The sequence below is a fragment of the Talpa europaea genome, assembly GCF_964194135.1.
Source record: "Talpa europaea genome assembly, chromosome: 12".
NCBI lineage: Eukaryota > Metazoa > Chordata > Mammalia > Eulipotyphla > Talpidae > Talpa > Talpa europaea.
Genome location: NC_140079.1, coordinates 17,896,769 through 17,922,645, shown reverse-complemented (window position 1 = coordinate 17,922,645; position 25,877 = coordinate 17,896,769). Strand labels below are relative to the sequence as shown.

The 25,877-nt window shown below is 38.3% G+C and overlaps 1 protein-coding gene across 4 annotated transcripts in view; it reads right to left on the bottom strand.

Moving 5' to 3' along the window:
- Positions 1 to 3,616: 3,616 nt before the first annotated feature.
- The window catches only part of RNF214 (ring finger protein 214), a gene marked incomplete at both ends in the record, with an annotated part of 36,619 nt that continues 14,358 nt past the window's right edge, over positions 3,617 to 25,877 (bottom strand). For 2 of the 4 annotated variants that reach the window (XM_084250554.1, XM_084250552.1), the window contains 9 exons: positions 3,617 to 3,682; positions 4,527 to 4,622; positions 4,911 to 5,015; positions 5,249 to 5,381; positions 5,510 to 5,886; positions 6,067 to 6,165; positions 6,368 to 6,458; positions 7,344 to 7,432; positions 7,611 to 7,707. In XM_084250554.1, coding sequence (XP_084106680.1) covers positions 3,617 to 3,682; positions 4,527 to 4,622; positions 4,911 to 5,015; positions 5,249 to 5,381; positions 5,510 to 5,886; positions 6,067 to 6,165; positions 6,368 to 6,458; positions 7,344 to 7,432; positions 7,611 to 7,707 — 1,153 coding nt within the window. The remainder of the gene's footprint in view (positions 3,683 to 4,526; positions 4,623 to 4,910; positions 5,016 to 5,248; positions 5,382 to 5,509; positions 5,887 to 6,066; positions 6,166 to 6,367; positions 6,459 to 7,343; positions 7,433 to 7,610; positions 7,708 to 25,877) is intronic. The other 2 variants (XM_084250551.1, XM_084250553.1) reach the window with 1 other exon arrangement.

Here is a 25,877-nt window from a genome sequence, read left to right as displayed (position 1 = left end):
CTCTTAAATTGAAAAGTACCCACTAAGAAATTCCATTTAACAGATGAATTTCTACCTTATTAATTCCACTTATTTGTACCCAAGCCGTTCACTCCACATATGACAGGTAGCACTGAAATGCCCCAACCCTCTGAAAGCCCCAGGAGCCCTATGGGAAAGCAAATAAAGCGGGGCTGGGCTTTGTCTTCCTGGTTTGTGTTCACCTCTTCCCCAAGTTCCCACTCCTCTAGAGCTTTGTAGCTGAGGTGCTAAGAGGAATAGTCAGAAGACCTCTCCTACCTAATTCCTGAAAGCAGAATCCTGAAGATTCATTCAGCAGGTACAGGAGTCATCACCCTATACCTCTACCTGGATTTCTTCCTGTCCGGCTTAAGAACTAATAAGATCTCTGCCTAATACTGAGCAGTGTCATTGCCTTCTCATCCTCCTTATTGTTCCCTCCATTTACTGGGCTAAGACACCCCACAGGGGCACTAGAGTATTATATCAAGAGTGTCGGAAGCACAGGGCTATATGGCTCTAGCATCATCGTCTTCAGTATCAGGGCTGCCCGGAGAAAGGATAGCAGCTTCAGGCCTTCTTTGTTTCTTTCACCACTAGAGCTGCTCACCAGAGGCCGTCCTTTCTCGCTATCCTGTTCTCCCCACTCCTAAAAGTACTTGGGTACCCAGGCTGGTTCTTGGGCTAGATAGTGGGGGCCAAGGTTATTTCCTCCCTATCGGTTCCAGCAGTCAACTCTGACACCAGTGTTAGTAGGAAGAGCTGAATTTTCCTAGTATACCCACCGGATCCTATTCCTATCTGGTCAACACACTGCTTCCAGGCACGGGGCCTGCGGAGTGTCGAACCACCTGATGAGGGAGAGGGAAACACAAGGAGGGCCTCTGGAGATCCTGGCCTCAGCCAGCTGCCCACAAGCCATAAACCAATAAACAAGAATTTTGAGTCACAGTTTTTAATCTGGGTTCTCTTCATTCCCACTGCACTCGGTGCTGCTTTGGCTGACTGGGAACACCCCCTAAACCACAGACTGACAGGAAGAATGGAGACTGTCCACTTCCAGCTCGGAACTGACTGTGTAAATAAACTTCCAGAATTGCTACCGTGAAATGAAAATGCCACATTCTGCTTTATAATTTTACTCATTAGGGAAAACTGGCTTTTCCTAGCTCTTTCCAGAGCATAAAATTTGACCCTTTCATTAGAACATCCCATTGTTTTATTTTTCAAAGAGAAAACTTGTAATTATTTTTCCTTTTACAGTTATTTACTTCCTTTCTGCCCTGAAACTATGAACTCTAAATATAAAAAAGAAAATCTTGACAACAGATTCTTGCTTGTAAAAATATGTATCATATATCTCTATTTTTAAATTCTACTCCATAAAATTGACTGTCCCATCTCTGCTCACTGCATGCAGAGCCTTTCCCATTGGCCTGCCTGGCTTTTACTTACATGGCAGTGGACAAAGTTGGAAAAGGGAGAACAAGGGTGGCCAAAACTGAAGTGTTACTTTGTGACTGATGCTGAACAAGAAAAAGAGCAAAGAGAGGCCCCTGCTCCCATGCACATCTCTTCTAAACACTTGTCCTTCTGCTGTAGTTGGCTTTCCCCCGCTTCTCCTAGGAAGCAGTGAAGCCCCCTTACTTCATCCTCCCTCTCTCTACTCCTTTATTTGCAAAGATTTTGTGGGGGAGGAGGGAGAACCCAGAATACACTTTATACCCATTTCTAATTTCTAAGTTTTCAGGGGACACTGAAAAATTACTGCAAGTAGCCCAAAGGCTGTTGCAAAATTCAGGGGAGAGAAAATCTTAAGATTAAAGGATAAAAAAAATGAATACCCCACCCCAAGGAAAAGAACAAAGGAACTGGTCTTCCACTTTGCCATATTTCCTGTTCAAGACAGCTACCAAACTGGAGATTTTATTTCATTAACCAAAGAAAGCAGACCACGTGACCTCTACAGAAGGGAGGACTCCAGCCATTTCAATTGCCCAACAAGATGCCAAGGAGGGCCAGGAAGTCCAGCTCCTATAACTTACGCTAGTCAATGACCCGCACAAGTGAGACAAGAGAAGAGAAAAGAAAACATCCTGAGCTGGTAGGCAAGGATGAAAAGACAAAGAAGGAAAATAGTAACAAAACAAAACAAACTGGATCTGAAAGGAAAAGTCTTTCCTATCCTGGTAAGTACTGCAGTATTGCTAACACCGGTAAGCATTTTGGGAATGCTCCCAGGTCGGGAAAAGTTCAATTATTAGTAATATGAGTTGTCCTTCCCCTGAAGCTAATTTTTTTTTTTAATTAACACTTAGTTTTCACTTGTTTGATTCCAAAGGAGAAGGGAGTTGAAGCCATTTGCTGCAGGAGTTAGGTAGAATAGAATAGATGCAAAACACTAAAAGAATCACAGCTTTCCCGGATATAAACCTAAAAGCCTGAAGTGCTCAAGAGGCCGAGGTGGAAAATTATCCAACCTCCAGACAGCTATCTATATAAAACAAAATGACTTACAAACTTGAACTCCAACCTCCCCGCTTCCTATCACTATGGTCTCCATTTTTCCCAGGACAGGATACATGTCCCCCAGTTTTCTTGTTTCAAACATTAAAACCCAACATCCCAAGGTCATTCTGAAAGTAACTTTGCACAGACATCTCTTCACCCCAGTGCCTGCCTGGAGCTCACCCAAGGTCACCAAACAACTTGGTTGTGAACCAACTGCCTTAACCTTCAGGGGGGAGGGGGGGTTAGCTAGACTAGGAGACTAGACGTAAAGAAGAGGTGAGGATTTCACAGGGTGGTCTGTCACAGCTTGATCAGAAGCCAAGTCAGTGATGGCAAGGGATGGCTTGGCCCAGGAAAGACCTCAGGTTGTGCTAGGTTCTAAAGAGATGACTATCCAGGATGTAGAGTAGACAGAAGTTTGTGGGGGGTGTGGGGGAAGTGGGACCTGGTTATGTTGTTATTCTTGGACTGTGAATTTTGCCGATGTAAAACAGAATATTCTGTAAACCTAATGTCTATGTACAAACAATGAGTGTTAACACAGTAAAATATTCAATGAAAGTCAAACTGTTAGGGCTACATTTTTTCCCCTCAATCAACCTTATTTTATCCATTTGGAGCACAGTGGCTAAAACAACACTGAGGCTTCTGGAAGCTTTCAGTAAGCAAGGCATCTGGTTTGACAGCAGGTGAGCACCAGGGTTCAAATCTGCATACATGAGCCTTAAGAAAATGGACTAGAGGCTGAGCCAAATCAAAGCATGATGGCCTTAGAGCAACAGCAGCTTCCTAGATGGTTTTTATATTGTATTTAAAAACAGCCCGAGGCAAGAATATCATAACTTCAAGGGCAAACTAAACATCTTACCTACAATCTGTATCCCCCAAAGGAATTGCAAGATGAGGGGGACAGACCATTTCTGCATTATATACATACTTTCATTTACCAACATTTGAATACAGACTTTCTATACACACATTACCTATATAATAGAAATGTACATGGCATGAGTATATGTCACTGTATAAATATAAAGTTTTAGAAATCTTGAACCCGCGCTTCCTGTTCACATCAGTTTCTCCTCTTCCTCCCCAGTCAGGTCCGTCATTTAAGAGTCGGACAAAAAGGACAAGCGTCATTTGTGTTGGTCTGGGCCCAGAATTTGATACACTAGAAAGAAAGAAAGACACATCTCAGGGTTAGCTGGAATGCTGGAGGGAAGAGAGTGTCACGAAGCATTCAATAGGTTTAAGTGTAGACTAAGTCAGGATAGCTCTTACCATGGGCGATTAGAAAGGTTATTTCATTGGCTCTTCAGAGCAGGTAAACCTGTTCCTTTGTATAGGCAACATTAACCACTGGCTAATCAAGACTGTGATGCTTTCTGTTGAGTATCCAGTGCAGCTTGAGTTTCCATTTTTGAATACCCATCACCCTCAAATCTCATTTAGGATTTTCCCTCACCAAGAATTTACATGTAAATTCAGTTTTTACCTCTTGGAAGAACAAAATGAACATAACAAAGACTAAAGAAGAAACCATCCCTGCTGCTAAGTCTTAACTCTGCCTGGTAACATAATAAGACAAATAGGAGTAACCTGGCAGTTGGTGAAGATAATTTCTAATAGGCAGATCTTTAAGCTGTTTTGTTAATGGAGTTACTTATCTCATATTCAGGTTCCCTATTCTCATCTAAGCAAAGTCTCTTGATAATGCTATATTTGAAACAACGGATATATACATCTTATGGTTTATTTTCCAAGAAAGTGACCTATCAGTGTTCTAGTATGTAATGTTTATGTTGCGCCCTACAGGAAATGAGATAAAAGGAAGCTGGGAGATCTCAGCTGCCAGTATTCTGAATTCTGCTGATGTTTTAGCCACAATTTACAGAAGGCCTTCCTTGTTTAGATTTTAATGATGAGCTTCAGCACAGTAAAGCAGCTCAACAAAATTAAATTATCTCAGCTGTAAGAAAAGAGAGTAGAAAATTAGGAAGCTATGTAGCACCAACCTCCTTGTGTAACACATGGGTACATGTCATTGGATGGAGCTCACTGGGCTGGACAAGTTTCTGGCACATTAGACACAGCTTACAGGTGGCTGGAGCCTGCAGAGCAAAGGAAGAAAAGTCAAATGAGTAAGGAACCTCTGTGTCCCCTTGCTTTTCATGCCCATGATTGCATCCACTCATTCCATGTAGCAAAAAGATTTTACACCAAAAGAAATAAAGTTCAAATATAGATCCTTGCCAAAAGTACTTGCATTTTCCCATTTAGGGCTGTCAACAACCCAGCTGATGAGATGACAGTTTCTTCCTGCACCACTTATCAACCCACTCCCTCCTCACCCCCCAGACTCAACGAACATGCCAGTTTTCAAAGAAAAGAAGTCTTACATGTGAAGACCGTCCAGGATATGAAACTTGGGCAGAAGGCAAGAACATTGGAGTGTTGATTTGGGCCAATGGAGCAGGGAACAAGGCCCGGATCCGACCAAGTGGCTGTAGGCAGAAAGACTGTCAGAATAAGGGAAGAGCCAGCATAACAGAATATGTAATACAACGGAATCAATTGTTTCCCAGTCCAGCAAAGGAAAAAAGAGAATAGGCACCTAAACACCCATGGCTGCAATGCTGCTTCCCAGCCCAAATTCTTCTGAAATCTGCCTTTCCCGACATCTCAGCAGGTCTAAGCACCTCCCCCCATACTAAACTCCCCCCACACCTTTTTTTACCTGAGTACTTGCTGCCATCCGCTCATGTTCTGCCAATCGTGCAGCTACCAACTGGATCAGCTCCTCCATGGTTAGGCCTGCCATGGTGGTTCGTGCTGTCTTGATTTGCTGAAGAATATTGGTCATTTGTGCCCTAAGAAAGAAAAATGTTGAGAAAGACTCTGTGCTATACTCATGGGGAATATCCATGGAACCACCCATTTTTAACCCGTATACATTTCAAATGAATATTTTTTTAAATGGATCTTAAAAAATACTTACTTATTGCATTGTGGGAACCGTGTCAGCAGCTTCTCCAGGATTTTCTCCAGTTTGTCTACTGGTTGGGGCCGGGGAGTTTCAGTAGAAGCCTTAACACCGCCCAAGCCTGGGGGAGGCGGGATGGAGGCGGCAGGGGGCACGTGTGGACCATGGGGGCCAACAAGGGAACCCAAGCCAGGGCTATTTCTCCCATGGGTGCCAGGAAGGGGTGGGGAAGGTTGGTTGGGCTGGGAAAGGGAAGGGTTCAGGATTGGGAAAGACAAGGAACGGGGATCTGCACTGGGCATAACCATGGGCATTGTGACCTGCCCAATGGAGAAGGGCATCCGAGGAGCCAGAGAGGGGCTGGGCTGAAACACCTGAAGCATGAAGTCTGTCTGCAGAAGAGAAGAGATGGTGGGCACGAGAAAGGGAGAAAAATCTAAGTTTAGGAAATTGGAGCAGGAATCAATGAGCAACTCTTGCACCAAGTATCCAATATCATTATATAAAGAAGTGAAAGACTCTAGGCTCTTGCCACCACCACAGAAAGGAGTTTCCCCAAAGGTGCCACCTACCTCTGATGGGGGTGGAGGCAAAGTGGGAGTAGGGATTTGAGGAAGACTGCTCAACTTGGCTCCATTCCTTACTAGCTGAATATGACTATTAAATTGGTCCTGAAAAAGAGTGAAAGGAAAGGAATACTATTTACTGCTAAGTTGAATGAGCCGCTCTATAAAGGGAGCACCATCTAGTATCAGGAAACAAGGGAAATAGAAGGACAGGCCCTAAGTGGAAATGTAATAAATTCCTCCTGTCACCACAACTGTTTAAGCACAGATCAACTCTGACTCAATGATTGCCTAGTACCACACTTACCCGAACATTCTTTTTCATTATCCGAACTCCGTTCAGTCTTGTCTCCCACTCCTGTTTTGAACGAACAGTCTCTAGCGTTGGGGGAGTTGACCTTTTAAGAAATGAACAGTAATTGATAGAATTAAAGAAAGCCTAATTTCTAACTCTCTGAAGTAGGAGAACAGTGGTTGGCTAATGGGTCTGGAAAGAAGAGTTGAGAGCAGGTTCAGAAGGCCAAGGTTCTAAGCTTTGCCTCATTTTTTTTTTTTTTTAATAGAGGCATGTTTTATTTATTTATTTGTTTGTTTTGTTTTTGTTTTGTTTATACATGCACTGGGTACAGTCAGAAGCACGGGAGGGTGAGAGAATTCACCAGAGCCAGAGCGGGGAGCAGAGCAGGCAGAAGGACTGAAGTACACTGCTGAGGGGAGCAGCGGGCGGCAGGAGAGGTCTGCGCGCCATGTGGGATCCTCCTCCGGTGGCCGGGGAGCAGCCAGGGATCGAACCGGCGCCGCAGAGGCTGCGGGCAGCTTCGCAACCCAGCGCTCAACCGCTGCGCCACTGGGGAGGCCCGCTTTGCCTCATTTTAATTCCACCATTTTTTAAGTCAAATACTGGAGAAAAAGGACCAATCACAGAGAGAGAGCACGTTCTTGCCTGCCTGAAAATGCCATAGGAGTCCTCCAGATACATGGTAGAAAAAGGTAAAAAACAAATCTCCTAAGATATTTGTTATGCTTTGATACATAAAAGATACTGTTTATACAAATAAGTAGAAAACAATAAACTGTAAAGGGGAAGAGTTAGAGTGAGGAAGTTTAGAATTCAGGAAGAGAAATCACTGAACAATTACTACTGCACAGAGATGGCCCTGAAATTTCTGTGAAGATAAAGTGCCAGACTAGCTAGCCTAGAGTTTCAAAAACCTAAACTAAAACAAACAAAAACCCCACAAAACTGCAAGACCATAAAAAATCTAGAATGGAAATGTACTTACTTAAGGTAAGTAAGGTGCAGTTCTGCCTCTTTTTCTGCTTCTTCTAATTTCAATACCAGCAATTCTTTCCGACTCTCTAGTGATAAGATCTAAAGAAACCACATACATATGCAAATACTTTATTAATTTTACACACATGGAGTTACCCACAGATAAATGTTCTATGGCTATTTGGTATATTTGTATGGCTTAGTTGTATATGAAACCAAAAGTATGTATCATTTGGAAGCCCTAAATCAAGGCCTTCAACATATCAGCTCTTCTCACCTCTGCCTTCCAGGCCCGCTCTGTCTCTTCCATAATGTTCCTATTAATTTCACCATCCTGATTCTTGAGTCTATCCAGTTCCATTTCCCACACTTCTCTGTAAGATAAGAAACCAAGAACAAATCTAAGCGGAGAAAGGAGTTTTCTAAGGGACACCAAGACAAAAGTAAAGCCCAAAATTGGCCTGCCAGTGTGTAATGGGACGTCATAGTCTAAGTGTTCACTTTAGATAGAGACATAATGTTGAAAATCATCAGTAATTACATAAAGACCAATATTTTAAAAATAAAAATGTTTACATCTCCACTTGTTAAAATAAAGTCACCTAGAGCAGGAACCAAAACCTACTAAAGGCAAAATGTTCTTTCTGTGTTGAAGGACAGTTCAGAATCATTACAGTATTCCATTTATTTCCCAACTTGTCTTTTAGTATGGGTATTGAAGAATGCAGGATCAAACATGGAAGTCCATTTAATACTTATCTCTAAAGTAGCTGTCACCAATTCACTACTAAGCACATAGTTTATGGGTTTACAGATTTTCACATTTCCTCAGCTGTAGTAAACAATCTTCAAAAGGAAAAAGTATTCTCTTCACACCTCAGGACTTCTCATTCTCATCAGTTTTCTCCATTCTTATGCCCCACCCTGGTCCTATCCTTAGACTGTAATATACACACACTCAAGATTGGGGTGACCAATTGTCCCAGCTTGCCCAGTACTAGGGGATTCCCCAGGATGTGGGCCAGTCACCTACCTAAGGATTAAAGATGTCAATAAAGGAACAGAACCAGCAAAAGAATTTTCTTGTATTACACTTGATAATAGCAAGTTACCTGGCTGAAAGCAGCATGATTAACCCCAGATCAGTGAGCAGAAGAGTATGAAAGTATTTAAATTCTTTTCACTAGATTTTAAAAAAAAGATTTATTTATTTATGATAAGAACTGGGGTGTAGACCACAGATGCAAGGGGTGAGAGGTTTCACCAGAGAGTGGGGAGCAGAACAGGCAGGCTGAATGGAATACACTGCTGACGGGAGCAGCAGACAAGACGAGAGATCTGCTGCGCCATGTGGGCTAGCTCCCTGGCCAGGCGGGGATCGAACTTGGTGCTGCAGTGGCAGGCGACAGCTTGATAGCACTGTCTTTAATCCCTGCATCACTGGGGAGGCCCTCTTTTCATTCGATTTTTAAAAGCAAAAATAAGAAGAAAAGGTTGGGAAGAGGCCTCTCCGGTGGCACGGGAGTTAAAGTCTTAGTGCTATCAAGCTATTGCCAGCCACTGTGGCATGAGTCTGATCCCCAGCCAGGGAACTAACACACATGGTGCAGCAGCCCTCTCTTGTCTCACCTGCTGCTCCCCTCAGCAGTGTATTTCAGTAGATCTGCCTGTTCTGCCCTCCCTCCTTGTCTCTGGTGAATCCTCTCAACCCTCGCACTTCTGGCCTACACTCCAGTTCTTGTATGCATAAATAAATCTTTAAAAAAAAGGTTGGGAAGATTTGTATCTTAAAATAAATGTTCCCACTTTTCTTCAGTGACAGAAACATTATTGTTTTCTCTCAGTAACTTTACACATATCTGAAAGGGAATGATTCACTTAACATGGCCTTCTTTCATTTGATCCATTTATCCATACATTGCTGTTCTCTAGTTCACAAAGTATAGGTGTGTATGCATGTGACACACACATTCGGTGATTCACTAACATTAGTGTTCTCTATTGACATGGTCTATTTGAGTAACAGAAATGATGAGATGAGCAGGAAGAGCACAAGGGACTATGGTGATGGTGCACAGGTACATTGGTAGTGGAAATTCTATGGGGACTACACCTGAGAAAAGAAAGCAAACACTGTAAAAAAAAAAAATGAACAATGATAAATGTAAAATGTAAAATAAATGTAAATGCAATAAAGTAAAATGTAAAAAATATATAAATAATTTTAAAAAATGATGAGGTAGGCATTTCTTCATTAATCTGTATGTGTTGTCTTCCCAAATTAATTTCCTCCCAGAGGAAGAAGTCTCAAGTAGCTTTTAGACAAAAGTTTTATAGGTAACTGTGTTTTCCTTCTACAACACTGAAAGTGTGTAGAGAGAATTACTGAGTCCCTAAATTAGCTATTGCAAAACAGCTAATTTAAAAAGGAGTCAGAATCCTCTTACCATGAGAATATATTGGATAGCCGTATGGGCTTAATTAATAATCCGTTTAGCCGATGAAGTCAATTTTGACACTGGAATAATTATGAGAAAACATAACAGCTGTCTTCTGTTATCAATGTTATTCCTGAAGACTGTGTATGCTCACTATCTCTAACTTTCTGAAATATAGTTGTCAACTATAGATACACTCTTTTTTTTTTTTTAAAGATTTATTTATACAAGCACTGGGTACAGTCAGAAGCACGGAGGGTAAGAGAATTCACCAGAGCCAGAGCGGGGAGCAAAGCAGGCAGAAGGACCGAAGTACACTGCTGAGGGGAGCAGCGGGCTGCAGGAGAGGTCTGTGCACCATGCAGGACCCTCCTGCAGTGGCCGGGGAGCAGCCGGGGATCGAACCAGTGCCTCAGAGGCCGCGGGCAGCTTCGCAACCCAGCGGTCAACCACTGAGCCACCGGGGAGGCCCTATAGATACACTCTTATACTAGAAAAAGTCTCTCTCCACGCCCATAGGGGACAGTCTATACATTTTCACACAAAGAAATCTTTTCATTTGAGCATTTAATCATATTTATCTCACTGGCATATAACAAAACTCATGGAACTACTTGCAACCACAACAAAAATGGATAAGGAATTCTTAATCATAAAAATGCTAGGCCTTATCATATGCTAATTAACCTGTAACATATATATCATATTTCACTTCATTAAAGAGTAATAGCTGCAATCCATGCTGGAGGAAAAAAGTCAGTTCTCCATAGTAAATGGTCAACAAAAAAAAATCCTTGACAAACTAGAAAACACTCAGTATATTTTAACATTTTCAAATGCTTGGTTTAGTGTCTTTCAAGTCCCATACTTCCGCTGTTTTGCAATAGCTAATTTAGGGACTCAATAATTCAAATTAATAAATCCTATCAGATTGTATCAGTCTGATTTGTTGTAGGTCCCAATATGCTTGCTTAATTTAACATTTTAATTTTGTTTTTGATTATGTAAATATAAATCATAAAAAGTTTAGGAGAAATAAACCAAAAAGTGTTAAATATACAGATGCTAGTTCTTCTACTTAGTGTTTATATTGACCCTAGACAAGTTACTTAATTTTTCTAGGCTTCAGTTTCTTCACTTGAAAAGTGAGTAGGACCCACATCATGGAGCTGATGGGAAAGTTTACCAAGAAAATACACATATAGAATTTAATATAGTACCTAGACCGGGGGAGGCATCCAAAATTTTTAATTGTTTCTTAAATTTGATTTCCTATAGTTGCACTACTCAAAAAGAATCAGTATTAACTTCTAGACTTTTAAAATAAATGTGTATTTATGAATGTATAAGTAACACCCAAACCCATTATATATGCTTTTGAACAAAAACTGGTTTTCTCCTTACTTTTTCAATGTAATGTATTTTCCAGATCATTAAGTAGTCTTCAAAAAGGTGACTTTTATTTATTTATTTTTAAGAGCTTATTAGCCTTATTCAACTATTCATGAATCAAGCAGTATCCATTTTAGCAGTCAGAAAAGAGATGTACAAAATGAAAGATCCTTGATGAGATGCACTAAGTAGGAATAAGGGAGTCAAACTAAGCAAAATACTGGTTATTTACAGTCACTTTCCTTTCGCGGATGGCAGCTTTTATTAAGCCAATTACGTAACTAGTGCTGAACCCTGATTCCAGATCGTTTAAGAAGCCATTTCTAGGAGAGCTGAAACTCTATAAGTTGTCTCCGTTTGGTGCTAATGACCTTAGCATAAGGAACTCCATTTGGGGCCTGTTTCTTGTTTTTAACAATAATATAAATCATATTTGAAACCATCACAAAATTTATAAAGAAAAAATTCATAATCTTACTTCACCCCTTCAAATTCATGTTTAAACGTTAGAAAAAATATTAATAGTTTGCTGTAAAATGTGATTTAAAAATAACTATCCATTGTACATATATGCCATTATTTAAGTTTCTCTTAAATTATTTTCAATTTCATGATTACAAATCACACTACAATGAGCATCCGTGCATATGTACAAAACATAAGTTGATGATAAAAGTAATGTATATTTGAGAGGAAGCTACTTACAGTAGTTAAGAGAACAGCCTCTGGAGCCAAGCTAAGCTCTGATTTCAAATCCAGACTCTTACTCTACGTAACCTTTGGCAAGTTACTTAACCTTTCTGCGCCTTGTTTTCCTAAAGTAAAATGGGGATAATAAAAGAAGCTACCTCACATAGAGCCATTATGCACATTAAATGAGTTATTATCAGTAACACTTAGAATACTCTGGTATATACCAAGAACTTAATAATAAAGTTAGTTATCATATAGATGTTAGAACATTTTCTCTCACAGAAACTAAAATATATGAATACACTTTTTCACCACAAGTGGTGGTGGAAATCAGGTGATATTTAACGGAGAGAAGCAGATGCTACATGTCTTGTGAAATACACTCAACAGTAAAAAACAAACTAAAAGTTATGATATAGAGTTTTCAGTCAACATATCTTCCTTTTAGAATATATTATATTCTAGGCTGGGCAAAAGAAAATAAACCAAACAAGCCAAAAACTATTGCATTAATTTATAGGAGCTTTCTGTCCTGAATTTGGGGTTGGTTATAAAATCTTTTTTCCCTGAACTGAAGAAAATACAAACCAATGTAGACTGAATGAGATCAGACATAAACAGAAAAAATTTACCCTCGGACAAACTGCAAACTTATTATGAGTCTAGAATTCTTCCTTGACTCAATTCAATTCAACAAAATCTGTGGGCTAGGCACCCTGCAGATATAAAGATATCTAGTTCCTACACAAGAAGCTCTAGTAGTTTACCAGGTGAACAAAATGTACAAAGAAATTCTGGGCAGATCAAATAACATGTGCACCAAGTTAAGGAAGTGGTCTGGGTAGGAGAGCAGGCAATGGATGTAAAAGTCAAAAAAAGTCCAACACTTGATAGTGTTGTCAGATGAGAGTACCACAGCATAGAAAAAAAAACTCGAGGCATGGAAGAAGTAATCTAAAACAGCAGTTTACAAAACACAGTCCACTGTCCCCAAATACCTTTGAGGGCCTGCACTATGAGGCAAAAATGAATTTCATATTAACACTAAAATTATTTGCCAAAATCCACTCTCATTCTTTCATGAATCTACAATGGACTTTTCCTAAGGCTACATGACATGTGATAATACCATCACTCTGATGGCTAATGGAATACAATAAGTCTTGACTCAGTGTCATCCATAAGTTCTTGGAAATTGCAGCTTTAAGTAAAATGAACTATATTGAAATCAGGTCCTCAAGTAATGTCATTTTGTTCAAAGTCAACTAGGATTTTTTTTTTCCTGTCAACATTGTAATGAGACCTTATTCTGGGATCTCCTAAATATGCTTTAGTATTCTTATGCTTTCTAGCATTTTCTCAGGTAGGGTATGGGTTATGCTCTCAATGACCTTCCCTCTTGGCACTTGTCCTGTGCACTTGCTAGCTACCTTTACTTATCCTAGTGATAATTTCTATAAACCCATTATTGTCCCATAAACTATTACTGCAAAATTTCAATCTAGGTAAAAACAGGTACTTTTGTTATTTAGTTTTGCAATAAAACTTTTTAAGTTTTTCTCAATTTTTAAGATACATCTAAAATTAGTTTTTGGGTTTTTTTTTTTATGATTCAGAAAGATTTGGGGTTTATTTGGAATAAAAACATACTAGAAAAAATATTTCTCTGATTTCTCTGACTCCAAATTCCCAAACCACCACCAATTTTAGATGGATTTGCTATGCAGGAGAAAATCAAAGGTAAGGCATTAAGAGTATCACAGATGCTTGCTGGTAGAGCACAGTGACTAATCAAATTTGACACTAAATTATCCAAGAAATTTTATTATCCACTTTGTATATATCTGTCTTCTATAGATGAGCATCATTTTAATCTGATATGGTATGCACAGTGCAGAATTGTATTTTGTATTTAAAATTTAAGAAACTATATTTAAAAATTAAGACTTATATTTATATGACTGATTACAAGGAAAATTAGAAACCAAACAGATGGTAATTTATATATTAAAAAAAAACTGTTATTCTGGGAAGGATTTAAAGTTACAAGCCCTTTCCATCTCCTTTGAAAAGCAGGAACATAGAATTACTTTAAGAATAATTCTATTTTTTCCCAATTGCACTCCAGATTATGTCAAAAGAAAAACATTCAGAAATCTTAAGACTTTTACCTCCTCAAATTTTAGATGGATTGTTTTTCAGAATTTTTCTAATCTACATTATATGAACTCTTTTAGCTGATAAAGCATCCTTCTCAAGAGTTGAGTAATACAGATCATATTTCAGTATGTACCACACTGAACAGAAAAGGAATAATTAATTTTCATATACCATACACCATATTTATGATATCCATATACCATACAAATATGCATTAAAACACCGACAGTATTGTAGATTCCATGTTATGATTAAGTCCAAGAACACAAATTTCTGCCTCTTCAGTGAAAGGTGCATTCTTCAGTTGTAACAACATCCTCAATGAGTTTTCAGTTTATCTTTATCTTGTTCCTTTTGACTGCAAAGTGCAAAAGATTCCTGAACAAATTGCCTGCACATTGGGCACTGCTGAAAATACTTAACACAGGCATCACACAAGCACGTGTGTCTACATGGCAAGAGTACCCAGTTCACAGTTTCATTTTGGCAAACAACACAGTCCTTGGTGTTCTCCTCAGGAGGCTCTACCTCACTTTCAGATAGTCCAGCTTTTTCTAACAAACTCTGGTCTATGTTTCTTTCTTCTTGTGAGGAATTGTTGGAGGGAGTGGAATTATTATTTGCAGACATGAAACGTTGCTTAAGGTCATGAAATTGACCTTGAGCCAGGAGTAAATATTGATATAATATTCTGCAGGAAAGTTTGTAAGTCTTATCAGGAATATGAATTACTGACACCATGGAAATAATATCAAATTTCTTGGCCATCCTCATCTGCTAAGGTCAACAGAGCTACCTACCAATGGATAGCGTGATCTGGGCACTGTACCAAAGTCTTCAATTTTAGTATCTCTTGGTAAGTGGCAATATATTTCTTCTTTGCTGTCCTTTTTAATAAAATACTGTTCTTGATAGAGATATTCGCTATATAGCGCATCTTCCAATGCTTGTGGAGTGCTTATTTGGAAGCAATAAAAGTGCTTCTGTAGAGCTTCATATAATTTTTGAACACTGCATCCCCAGTAGGATGTCAGGAAGCTATCTTCAAGGCAATCTGTTGTCAAAGTTATGCCAGTTGTAAGAAGCTGAAGATGGATTAGTGATCTCTAAGCAGAAAGGATTCTTGACTTGTCTCATTTGCTTTTTGAAAACTCTTGTATTGAACTAGATCTCTTCTGAATTTCTCAGAATTACTGGAACATCCCAACCAAATCATCCCAAGACCAGGCCAGTGGTCAGGACAAAGCAAATAAAGATCATTGCGATGCAGAAAAGCGGCAAATACTCATAGAGCGTTACTAGAAACACTGCATCCATCAGGGACTCCCAGGCTGAGCTGGGCTCAGCAGCCCAGCTCAACCTAAGCCTTAAAATAATTTTTTTTTCTAAAAAAAATTTCTTATAATTTTCTCTTATACTTAAGAATGAATTATTGGCTGAAAAAAGGGGGAGATTAGAAGACTCATTTTCTCAACCCAAAGCTGCAATGTATATATATCTAAAGGTACTAAAAAAGATGCAACTGACCTAGAGCTATCTGACCTAGAGCTAAATTATTCATGGAAATAATTTAATCCAAAGAAACTGGGTAGAACTGTAAACAAGAAATCAAAGTATGACAAGAGCCACTTTCTCTTGACTTTATAGATGTTAATAATTTAACTGTCTCTTAAGCAGAGAGTATTTTCTAATTATATTGTGACAGTTAAAATCATTGTGAAATTCTGAGACAACCATTTGGAATTTTTTAAAAAAGGAAGTGAATATTTTAAATGGAGATGTAATAAATTCTTAAAACTTGTTAAAGCCTTTCAAACTAGAAAGGTGAAAGGCAGGGTAAGTTACTATACTACATTAACTTGAGAAACAACCTCATACAGCTGACATAGCCACATGCCCGCCGGATGAAAAGTGTGTAAATCATGGCAGTGCAAATTTCTAATCATATAGTAATTTATCAAGTTAAATATGCTGCAAATCTGAAGACTCAGTTAAGATCTCATCTGTGGAATGATGACTTTACAAATAGATGAATATGTAGAAATGGCTAAACCAGCTATTTTGTATATATTCACCTCTGACACCAACTAAACATCAAAGATGATGCAAAGTGAAATGTTAGCAAAAAAACAAGAAACATTCATATAATCCAAGTTGAATCTCATGGTTTATTGCATAACAACTGTGTTGACATTTATACTGTGCTTATAGCATGAAAACTATAATGGGCAAAAATAATGGCACCAAATCTTAAGATCGTTAAACACGTATATTTTTAATATTCTTTTTGATGAAATGCACATGCCAAAGTACAATGGCTGTCTAAAGGAAAAGCACTTGTGAGAGTGTTTGAGTTGTGAACTGAACTAGTCTCCTTTTGCATGTAACATTTTTACTTAAAGAATAACTAAGAAACTATGGTTATTTGAACTTAAGTATTTAGCAAACACATTCTTAGAATGAATGAGTACTATTATATTAAAAAAAAAGACATGATTTATTGCCAACATAAGACTCAAGCTTTCAAGCAAAAATTAGAATTGAAAATATTTATTGGCCACTGGGAAATTAAAGGCTTCCCATTATTGTAACACTATTTTAATGAGATCAATAGTGATGTGAACAAATAATACTTCTAAATATTATATAATAAAACATCAACATTTGGAAGATTCACATAACTCAGTTGTAGTTTCCAAATTATTAATGCATTGTGTCACCAAATCAACTGTGGGAACCATTTGGAACCCCCGAGTTGGTCTAGAGATTTTTTTTTATTTAAATATTTTATTTTATATAATTCTTCCATCTTTTTTCATCTTTGCACAATGTATGCATTTTCATTTTGGTTATATTCCCCATACAATTGCACCCCCTTATTTTGACTCTAGTCCTTTCTTTCCCCACCCCCCCCACCCCCCTCTCCGCTGGTCTAGAGATTATTTTAAGCTTCAGACATTTAGACTCAACAGATGAGGGGAAAAGCCTGCTCAGAGTTTCCCTTAACTACAGCAGCAACTTCTGGGAATAAAGGACATCACAAATTCCTTTGCAGGGCAAATATACTCCCAGAAGAGAGAATTCAATTAAAACCTAACCTAAATCCTTTCTCCAGGAGAGTTTTATGGGCTTGAAAGAGAAAAAAAAAAGTCATTCAAACCTATACAGATATTTTCACAAACTTTTAATCTCCTTTTTGTTCTCCTGAAAACCCATTTATTTTTAAGAGCCCCATAAGTGCACTTTCTCCTTCCTTCTACGAAGTCATTTGCTTTTTCCTAAGTATTTTTCTCCCCCTCTCCTCTACCTATTTAGATAGAAGTCCAAATTTTAACCACTCCTTTGAGTTACTCATCATTGAATTTGTCCATATAAAAGCACATTATAAATGTAAACTTTGTTTTCCCCTCCAGTTAATCTTACTTTTGTCAGTTTAATTCATAGTTGTAAGACACTGAAACTAATATGGGAAGCAAATATTTTTTAAAAATGAACAATCATGTAAAAAAATTTTTAAAAGTTCATATGGGGCCTCCCCAGTGGCGCAGCGGTTGAGCACTGGGTTGCGAAGCTGCCCGCAGCCTCTGCAGCGCTGGTTTGATCCCCGACTGCCAGGCGAGGGTCCCACATGGCACACAGATCTCTCCTGCCGCCTGCTGCTCCCCTCAGCAGTGTACTTCATCGGTCTCCCTGTTCTGCTCTCCACTCTGGCTCTGGTGAATTCTCTCACCCTCCTGCGCTTCTGACTGTACCCAGTGCTTATATAAATAAATTAATTTTAAAAAATAAATATAAAAAAAAAGATCCATTCATGGTGGTGAATATTTGAGGAGGTATGAACCAATCATACACAGTATTGTAAATCAACATTATTTCAATAAAAATTTAAAAATCCATTCAAAGTGAAAGATAAGCCCATGGATTTTATTTTACTATTTTTTTAAAGATTTATTTTATATGTGCAAGAAAGGACTGGGGTATAGGCCAGAGGTGTGGGGGTGACAGGATTCACCAGAGACAGAGTAGGGAGCAGAACAGGTAGATCTACTGAAATACACGGCTTAGGGGAGCAGCAGGTAAGACAAGAGAGGTCTGCTGTGCCATGTGGATTAGCTCCCTGGCTGATGATCAAACTCATGCAGCTGTGGCTGGCAATAGCTGATAGTGCTGAGACTTTAACCCCTGTGCCACCAGAAAGGCCTATGCCAAAGGATTTTAATGTAACAATTCACTGAAGTGATTTCAAAACCATATTGCAACTAACGTTGAAGAAACTATCATTTGTGAAATTTTAGAGATTTATTAAAAAATATCCACAATTATCTAAAAGGGCTATTAAAATACCCCTTAATTTTTCCAACTACATATTTATATATGTAGTTTTCGGATTTTCCTCACATGTTAATCAAAACAACATACTGCAATAGATTAAATAGAGAAGTAGACAAAATTGTTTCTTTCATTAAAGAGACTTACAAAAATGTAGAGGGTATCATTTTTCTAATTGATTTTTGCTTTGGATTAGGCAAAGATTTCTTGGGACCCAAAATACTTATAAAGAACACAAGAAAAAATACAAACTGGACTTCATCAAAATTTAAACTTTTGCATTTCAAAAGATACTGTTAGAAAATGCAACAGCAAGTTACAGACTGGGAGAAAATATCTGTAAAACATTTATCTGATAAAATAACTTCCACTGAAAATATTCAATAAGAAAACAATGTCCCTTTTAAAAATGGACAAACAGCTATGTTTAAAAATGGACAAACAGCAAATATTCAAACAGCTATGTCACCAGAAAAGATGCTCAACATTACTGGTCATTAAGGAAATGCAATTGAAAACCACCATATTAAAACCATTCTAGTAAGTGTTCAGGTATTACTAAACACTTACTAAATTGGCTAAATCTACAAAGACTGATAATACAGAGTATTGGTGAAGATATGGAGTCATATTACTCAGTAATTAAGAGAAATAAGCTATTGACACAACATGAATCAATCATAAAAAGCTTACCCTACATAAGGAAAAGACCTAAAAGGCTATACATTGAGTGACTCTATGTACATTAAGTTCTGGAAAAGGCAAATGTTGAGTGAGAGAAAACAGACAAGTAGTTGCCAGTGGCTAAGGTGGAAAAGGGAATGGACTCCAGAGTCATGAAGGTACTTCCTGGAGTAATAGGAATATTTTATGATTATGTTGGTGATCAAACAATCATATACGTGTGACAAAACACATCACTTAAAATGGGTGAATTTTATCATACACAGTCATCCCTTGGTCTCTATGGGGGATTGGTTCCAGGACACAACTCCCCATTCCCCTATTGATACCAATATCATAGGATGCTCAAGTCTCTTATATATGTGTATAGGGGCCTCCCTAGTGGTGCAAGGGGTCAAGTCGCAGCACTTGAAGTAATCCACAGCCATTGCAGCCCAAGTTTGATCCCTGGCGAGGGAAGTGACCCACATGGAGCAGCAGACCTGTCCTGTCTCGCCCGCAGCTCCCCTCAGCAGTATATTTCATCAGTCTGCCTGTTCTGTTCTCCGCTCTGTCTCAGGTGAATCCTCTCACCCTCCTGCGAATCTGGCCTGTACCCTGGTTCTTGTATAAATAAATAAATAAATCTTTTAAAAAATTAAAAATCAAAAAAATTTTAAAAAATATGTGTAGTACCTATATAACCTATACATTTCCTCCCATATACTTTATTTTTTTTTAAAGATTTATTTATTTTATTTATACAAGCACTGCATACAGTCAGAAGCGTGGGAGGGTGAGAGAATTTACCAGAGCCGAGCGGGGAACAGAACAGGCAGACTGACGAAATATGTTGCTAAGGGGAGCAGCGGGCACAGCAGGAGAGGTCTGTGCGCCATGTGAGACCCTCGCTGCAGAGGCTGCAGGCAGCTTCACAGCCCAGCGCTCAACCACTGCACCAACAGGGGAGGCCCTCCTCCCATATACTTTAAATCACCTTTAGATTATACCATAGATTATACCATAATGCAATGTAAACATTATATAAATAGTTGTTACACTGTACTATATAGGGACTAATGACAAGAAAAAAAGTCTTATATGTTCACTATAGATACAACCATTGTAAGTCTAACTACATAGTACATATTTTTTCACAGTGATTAGTTGAACATGCAGATACACAACCATGGACATAAAGGACTGACTATGTAAAGTATACCTCCATTAAGAGTTAGCATAAGAAAAGAATTTACAACTTGCACCCCCAAAGCCATAAACCTGCTCTAGTTTCATTATTCTCCATCTCTACCATTCCAAATATCTCTATCCTTACTCTTCTCTTTATAACAGTCCACAAATCTCATTATTCCTGCCTCAGAATACCTCTCATTTCGGTTCCTTTGCCACATAAATCATGCCCTCATTTTATCTTGCTGAAACTATGTCTTACTGACATCAGTTTAGGTTGTAAATTCCGTCTAACTGACCCTTTAGCCCAACTTAATGCAGTCAGCATTATCCTTCTAAATGTTAAAATTCTACTTCCACTAAGGGCAGAGTGACTCCTAACAGATCAAAAACTATAAATTGTAAACACAATGTTAAAAAAAAGAGTGCCTGTTTGAACACTAGAGAACAAACAAGCACCAGACATAAACTGAAAAACCGACAATTGGCAAAAGTGAATATTACTGTTGTTTCCTGTTTTTTTTATGGTTATTAATCTAATGGCAAACGCCAGCCAGCTCTGTGCTGATGGCTAAAACCTAGAGAGAAACACTGCAGCCTTACTAGTCTAAAATCTAAAGGACAAAATTGGGAGCTACCATAACAGCTGGAAAATGAGAAGTAAATCCCCAAAGGGAAAGTGTCACTGATGGGGAACTCCAAACTGCATATAAATCTGCCTAAATCCTTGGATGATCCATGAACCATTTGTGCACAGAAACAACTCTAAGGAGTCCAGCTACAGTTAAATGAAATGAACACAGATGACAGAAGCCACCACCAAACAAGAGAATGATTTTTAAGGCCACCCAGGAAAACTGCCTGATAAAGCAATTAAAAAAAAAAAATCAAGGGGCCTCCCTGGTGGTGCAAGGGGTTAAGCAACGCACAATGAAGCAATCCGCAGCCTCTGCAGCATGAGTTTGATTCCTGGCTGGCCAGGGAGAAACCCACATGGCGAGGAAGACCTCTCCTATCTCACCCGCTGCTCCCCTTAGCAGTGTATTTCAGTCAGTCTGCCTGTTCTGTTCCCCACTGTCTCTGGTGAATCTTTTCACTCCCCGCATCTCTGGTCTGTACCCCAATTCTTGTATGCATAAATAAATAAATCTTAAAAAAAATCAAGACTTTTTGGAGGAATATAACATATAATCTACAATGTATTAATCACAATACTCAGGATTAAGCCCCAAATTACCAACTATGAAGAACATGTTCCATATTGAAGAGGAAGGATTAGCAAACTACAGACTGTGGTTCAAGTTCAGGCAGCCACCTAGTTCTATAAATAAAGTTTTTAAGGAACAAAACCACAATCATTTTGTTTACATAATGTCTATGGCTGCTTCCATTCTACAACAACAGAATTGAGTTGCTGTGACAGAGACTGTATAATTTGCAGGCCTAAAATATTTACTAGTTGTCAGTCAATCCCTTCCCCCTCCACCCTGAGCCACTGGCAACCACTAATTTGTTTTCTCTCACTATAATTTTGGCTTTTCTAGAATTTCATGTAGATAAAAACATGAAATTTTCTACAATGGTTTAACAGCTGAATGGAAATGATACAAGAAAGAGTGAGTGAATTTGAAGATATGTCAATGAAATTATCCAATAAAAAGAAGAGTTTAAAAGGTTGGAAAGGGTGAACAGTCTCCAATAAGCTAGAGGAAATTATCAAAAAGTTAAACAGGTGAAAATAGAGTCCCAGAAGGAAGAAAAATCTTTGAAAATTAAGTTAGAAAATTTCACATTATTGGTGAAAGACATAACTACAGATTAAGAAGCTCAAGAAACCCTAAATAGGGTTTCTTCAAAACCACAGTTGAGTAAATCAAAGTCAAACTGCTGAAAAGCAAAGATAGAGAAAATCTGGAAAGAAGCCATAGGAAAAAAAAAATTACACGCTATAAAGCATGAAACAACAATGTCAACTATCACCAATTTCTTATCAGAAACAACAGGAGTCAGTTTATGTTAGTACAACATCTTCATCTGTGTAAACAAATTGTGAAATATTCATATAATGGACTACTACTCATGATCATGAAGGAATGAATTTCTATATCTATTAAAGAAATTTAATCAGTAAGTAATAATAGCCCAAAATAGAACTCAGAGGTCCAAAATGGATATGATACAAGACACAATTTCTTTGGTAAATTCTACCAAACATTTAAGGAAGAAATTATACCAACTCTCTTTAAATACTTTCAGAAGACAGAAGGAGAACAGAAACAGGCTAATTCAGTACATGAGTCCAATGTTACCCTAATACCTTAACCAGATAAAGAAAATAGAAGAGGCCTCCCTGGTGGTGCAAGAGGTTAAGACGCAACCTATGAAGCAATCCGCAGCCTCTGTAGCACGAGTTTGATCCCGGCCAGGGAGCAACCCACATGGCGCAACAGACCTCTCCTGACTCGCCCCCTGCTCCCCTCAGCAGTGTATTTCAGTAGATCTGCCTGTTCTGCTCCCCACGCTGTCTCTGGTGAATCCTCTCACCCTCCCCATCTCTGGCCTGCACCCAGCTCTTGTATGCATACAAATAAAATAAATCTTAAAAAAAAAATATAGAAGAAAACTACAGACCACTATTATGAAGAGATACAAAAATCCTCACAAAATATTAGTAAATCAAATCCAAATAATTAGAAAAAGATTTACATAATGACCAAGTGAGATTATCCTAGAAATGCTAGGCTAGTTCAGTACTCAAGAAATTAATTAATATAATCCAGGACATCAAGACACTAAAAAAAAAAAAAATCACACAATCATATTAATAGAAGCAGAAAAGGCACTTGACAAAATCCAACATCCATTCATGATAAAAACTTTCAGATAACTAGAAATGGATCAGAACTTTCTCAACTTGATAAAAATCAACTGCAAAAAAGCGCTTAAGGCATCATATTGAATGGTAAAAACCTCAAAGCTTTCACAGCAGGTTTAAGACAAGGAGGTCCCTTCTCACCATTCCTTTTTAACATCATACTGGAAGTCCTTGTTAACGCAGTAAGGCAAAGAAAGGAAATATAAGGTATAAAGATTGGAAAGGAAGATATACCACTGTCTGTTTGCAGATGACATGGTTATATATGTAGAAAATAGGAAAAACAGAGAAAAAGAGTCCTTAAGTAGTAAGAAATTATAGCTAGGATGAAGGATACAAGGTTAAAATATAAAAGTCTACTGCTTTCCTTTTTGTAATTTTTGAAATTAAAAACAAAATACTATTTGCATTAGCACTCAAAAAACGAAACCTGTAGCTACAAATCTAACAAAATATGTACAAGATCTTTATGAGAAAACTTCACAACTCTGCTGAACAAAGAACAACTAAATGAATAGGTATTTCCTGCTCATGGACAGGAAGACTCAATACAGTCAAGATATCAGTTCTTCCCAACATGATCTACACATTCAATGCAATCCCAATTCCAGCAAGTTAATTTACAGATATTAACAACTAATGATCCTAAAGTTTATACGAAAGGCAAAGGACCCAGAACAGCCATCACAATACTGAGGAAAAAAATTGGAGTATTAATGCTACCTGAGTTCAAGACTTACTGTAGAGCTACAGTAATCAAGACAGTGTGGCACTGACAAACAGATCAATGAGAATGGAACAGAGGCCAGAAACAGACCTACATAAATATAGCTAGCTGAATTCTGACAAAGTAGTGAAGGCAATAAAATGGAGCAGAGTCTCTTCAACAAATGGTGCTGGAACAATTGAATATACACATTAAAAAAAAAAAATCTAAATACAGAGCTTCTATTTTTCACAAAAACTAGCTCAAAATGGATCACAGACCTAAATACAAAATGCAAAAAATCCTAGAAGATAACAGGCAAAAACTTAGTTGAACCTGGGTATGGTTATGCCCAAAGACATGATTTATGAAAGTGATTACTGAAAGTCAGACTTCATTAAAATTAAAAATGTCTGCTCTTTGAAAGGCAGTATCAACAGAATTAAAAGACAAGCAAGCCACATAGTGGGATAAAATATTTGTAAAAGACATCTGAGGGAGAACTGTCATCCAAAATATATAAAGAATTCTTAAAACTCAACAGTAACGACCTGATTAATAATGGGTCAAAGACTTTAAAAGACACACCTCACCAAAGAAGATATTATGGCAAATGAAAATATGAAAATACGGTCTACATCATTTGTCATAAGGAAAATTCAAATTAAGACAACAATGAGCTACCACTACATACCTATTAGTACAGCCGAAATCCAGAACACTGGTAACACCAAAGGTTGGTGATAATAACTGGTACATTGCTGGTGGGAATGCAAAGCAGTACAGCCACTTTGGAAGATAGTTTGGTGGTATCTTACAAAACTACACATACTCTTACCGTGCAGTTCAACAACTACACTCTTTGGCATTTATTTGAAGGAATTTAAAACTTAGGTCCACACAAAACCAAGACATGGATGTTTATAGCAGTTTTACTCATAATTGCCAAAACTTGGAAGTAGCCAATATGTCCTTCAGTAGATAAATGGATTAAAAAAACAAACTGTGGTACATCTAAACAATAGGGTATTTATTTAGCACTAAAAAGAAATGAGCTATCAAGTCATGAAAAGATATGGAGAGAGCCTCCCGGGTGGCAGAAAGGGTTAAACACAGCACTTATGGAACAATCTGCAGCCTCTGCAGCACGAGTTGGATCCCCAGCCAGCCAGGGAGGACCACATATGGTGCAGCAGACTCTCCTGTCTCCCCCGCTGCTCCCCTCAGCAATGTATTTCAGTCAGCCTGCCTGTTCTGTTCCCCACTCTGTCTCTGGTGAATCCTCTAACCAACCCCCCCACCTCTGGCCTGTACCCCAGCTCTTGTATGCATAAATAAATAAATCTTAAAAAAAAAAGATATGGAGAAAACTCAAATGTATATTTCTCTTTTTTTTAAGATTTATTTATTTATACACACAAAAACTGGGGTACAGGCCAGAGGTGGGGGGGGTGGAAAGGATTCACCAGAGACAGAGTGGGGAGCAGAACAGGCAGACAGACTGAAATACACTGCTGAGGGAAGCAGCGGGTGAGACAGAAGAGGCCTGCTGCGCCATGTGGGTCACCTCCTTGGCCTGGGATTGAACTCGTGCTGCAGTAGCTGTGGACGGCTTCATAGTGCTGACGCTTAACCCCTTGCGCGAGTCACAGTTCTTGCACTTTTTTTCACATTTAAGTTAACTTTCTCTCTGAACCATCTGAAAGTTACAGACATCATAACACTTCTAAAATATATCTCAAACACAAAAATAACCTTCTACCTATCACACAATATCATAATCACACCCAAAATATTTAACAGTAATACAGTATGACCTTCCAATTATTCTAAAACATTCTTTATAATTTAATTCAGGATCATACACTGTATTGGGTGGTCATGTTCTCCTCTGAGATCCCTCTCTAATTCCCCCTACCCGATCTGGGTTATATGCCTCTTCTATGTTGTTTCATATCAAAACGATCAATGTATCATTATGGTATTTTGTACTTATCTTTTTAATTATCTATTTCCCTATTAAATATAAGTTCCTTAAGGAAGTTTTGTTCTCCAGGCTCATATTGTCTGGCTCAAAGTAGGTAATAAATGTTGGCT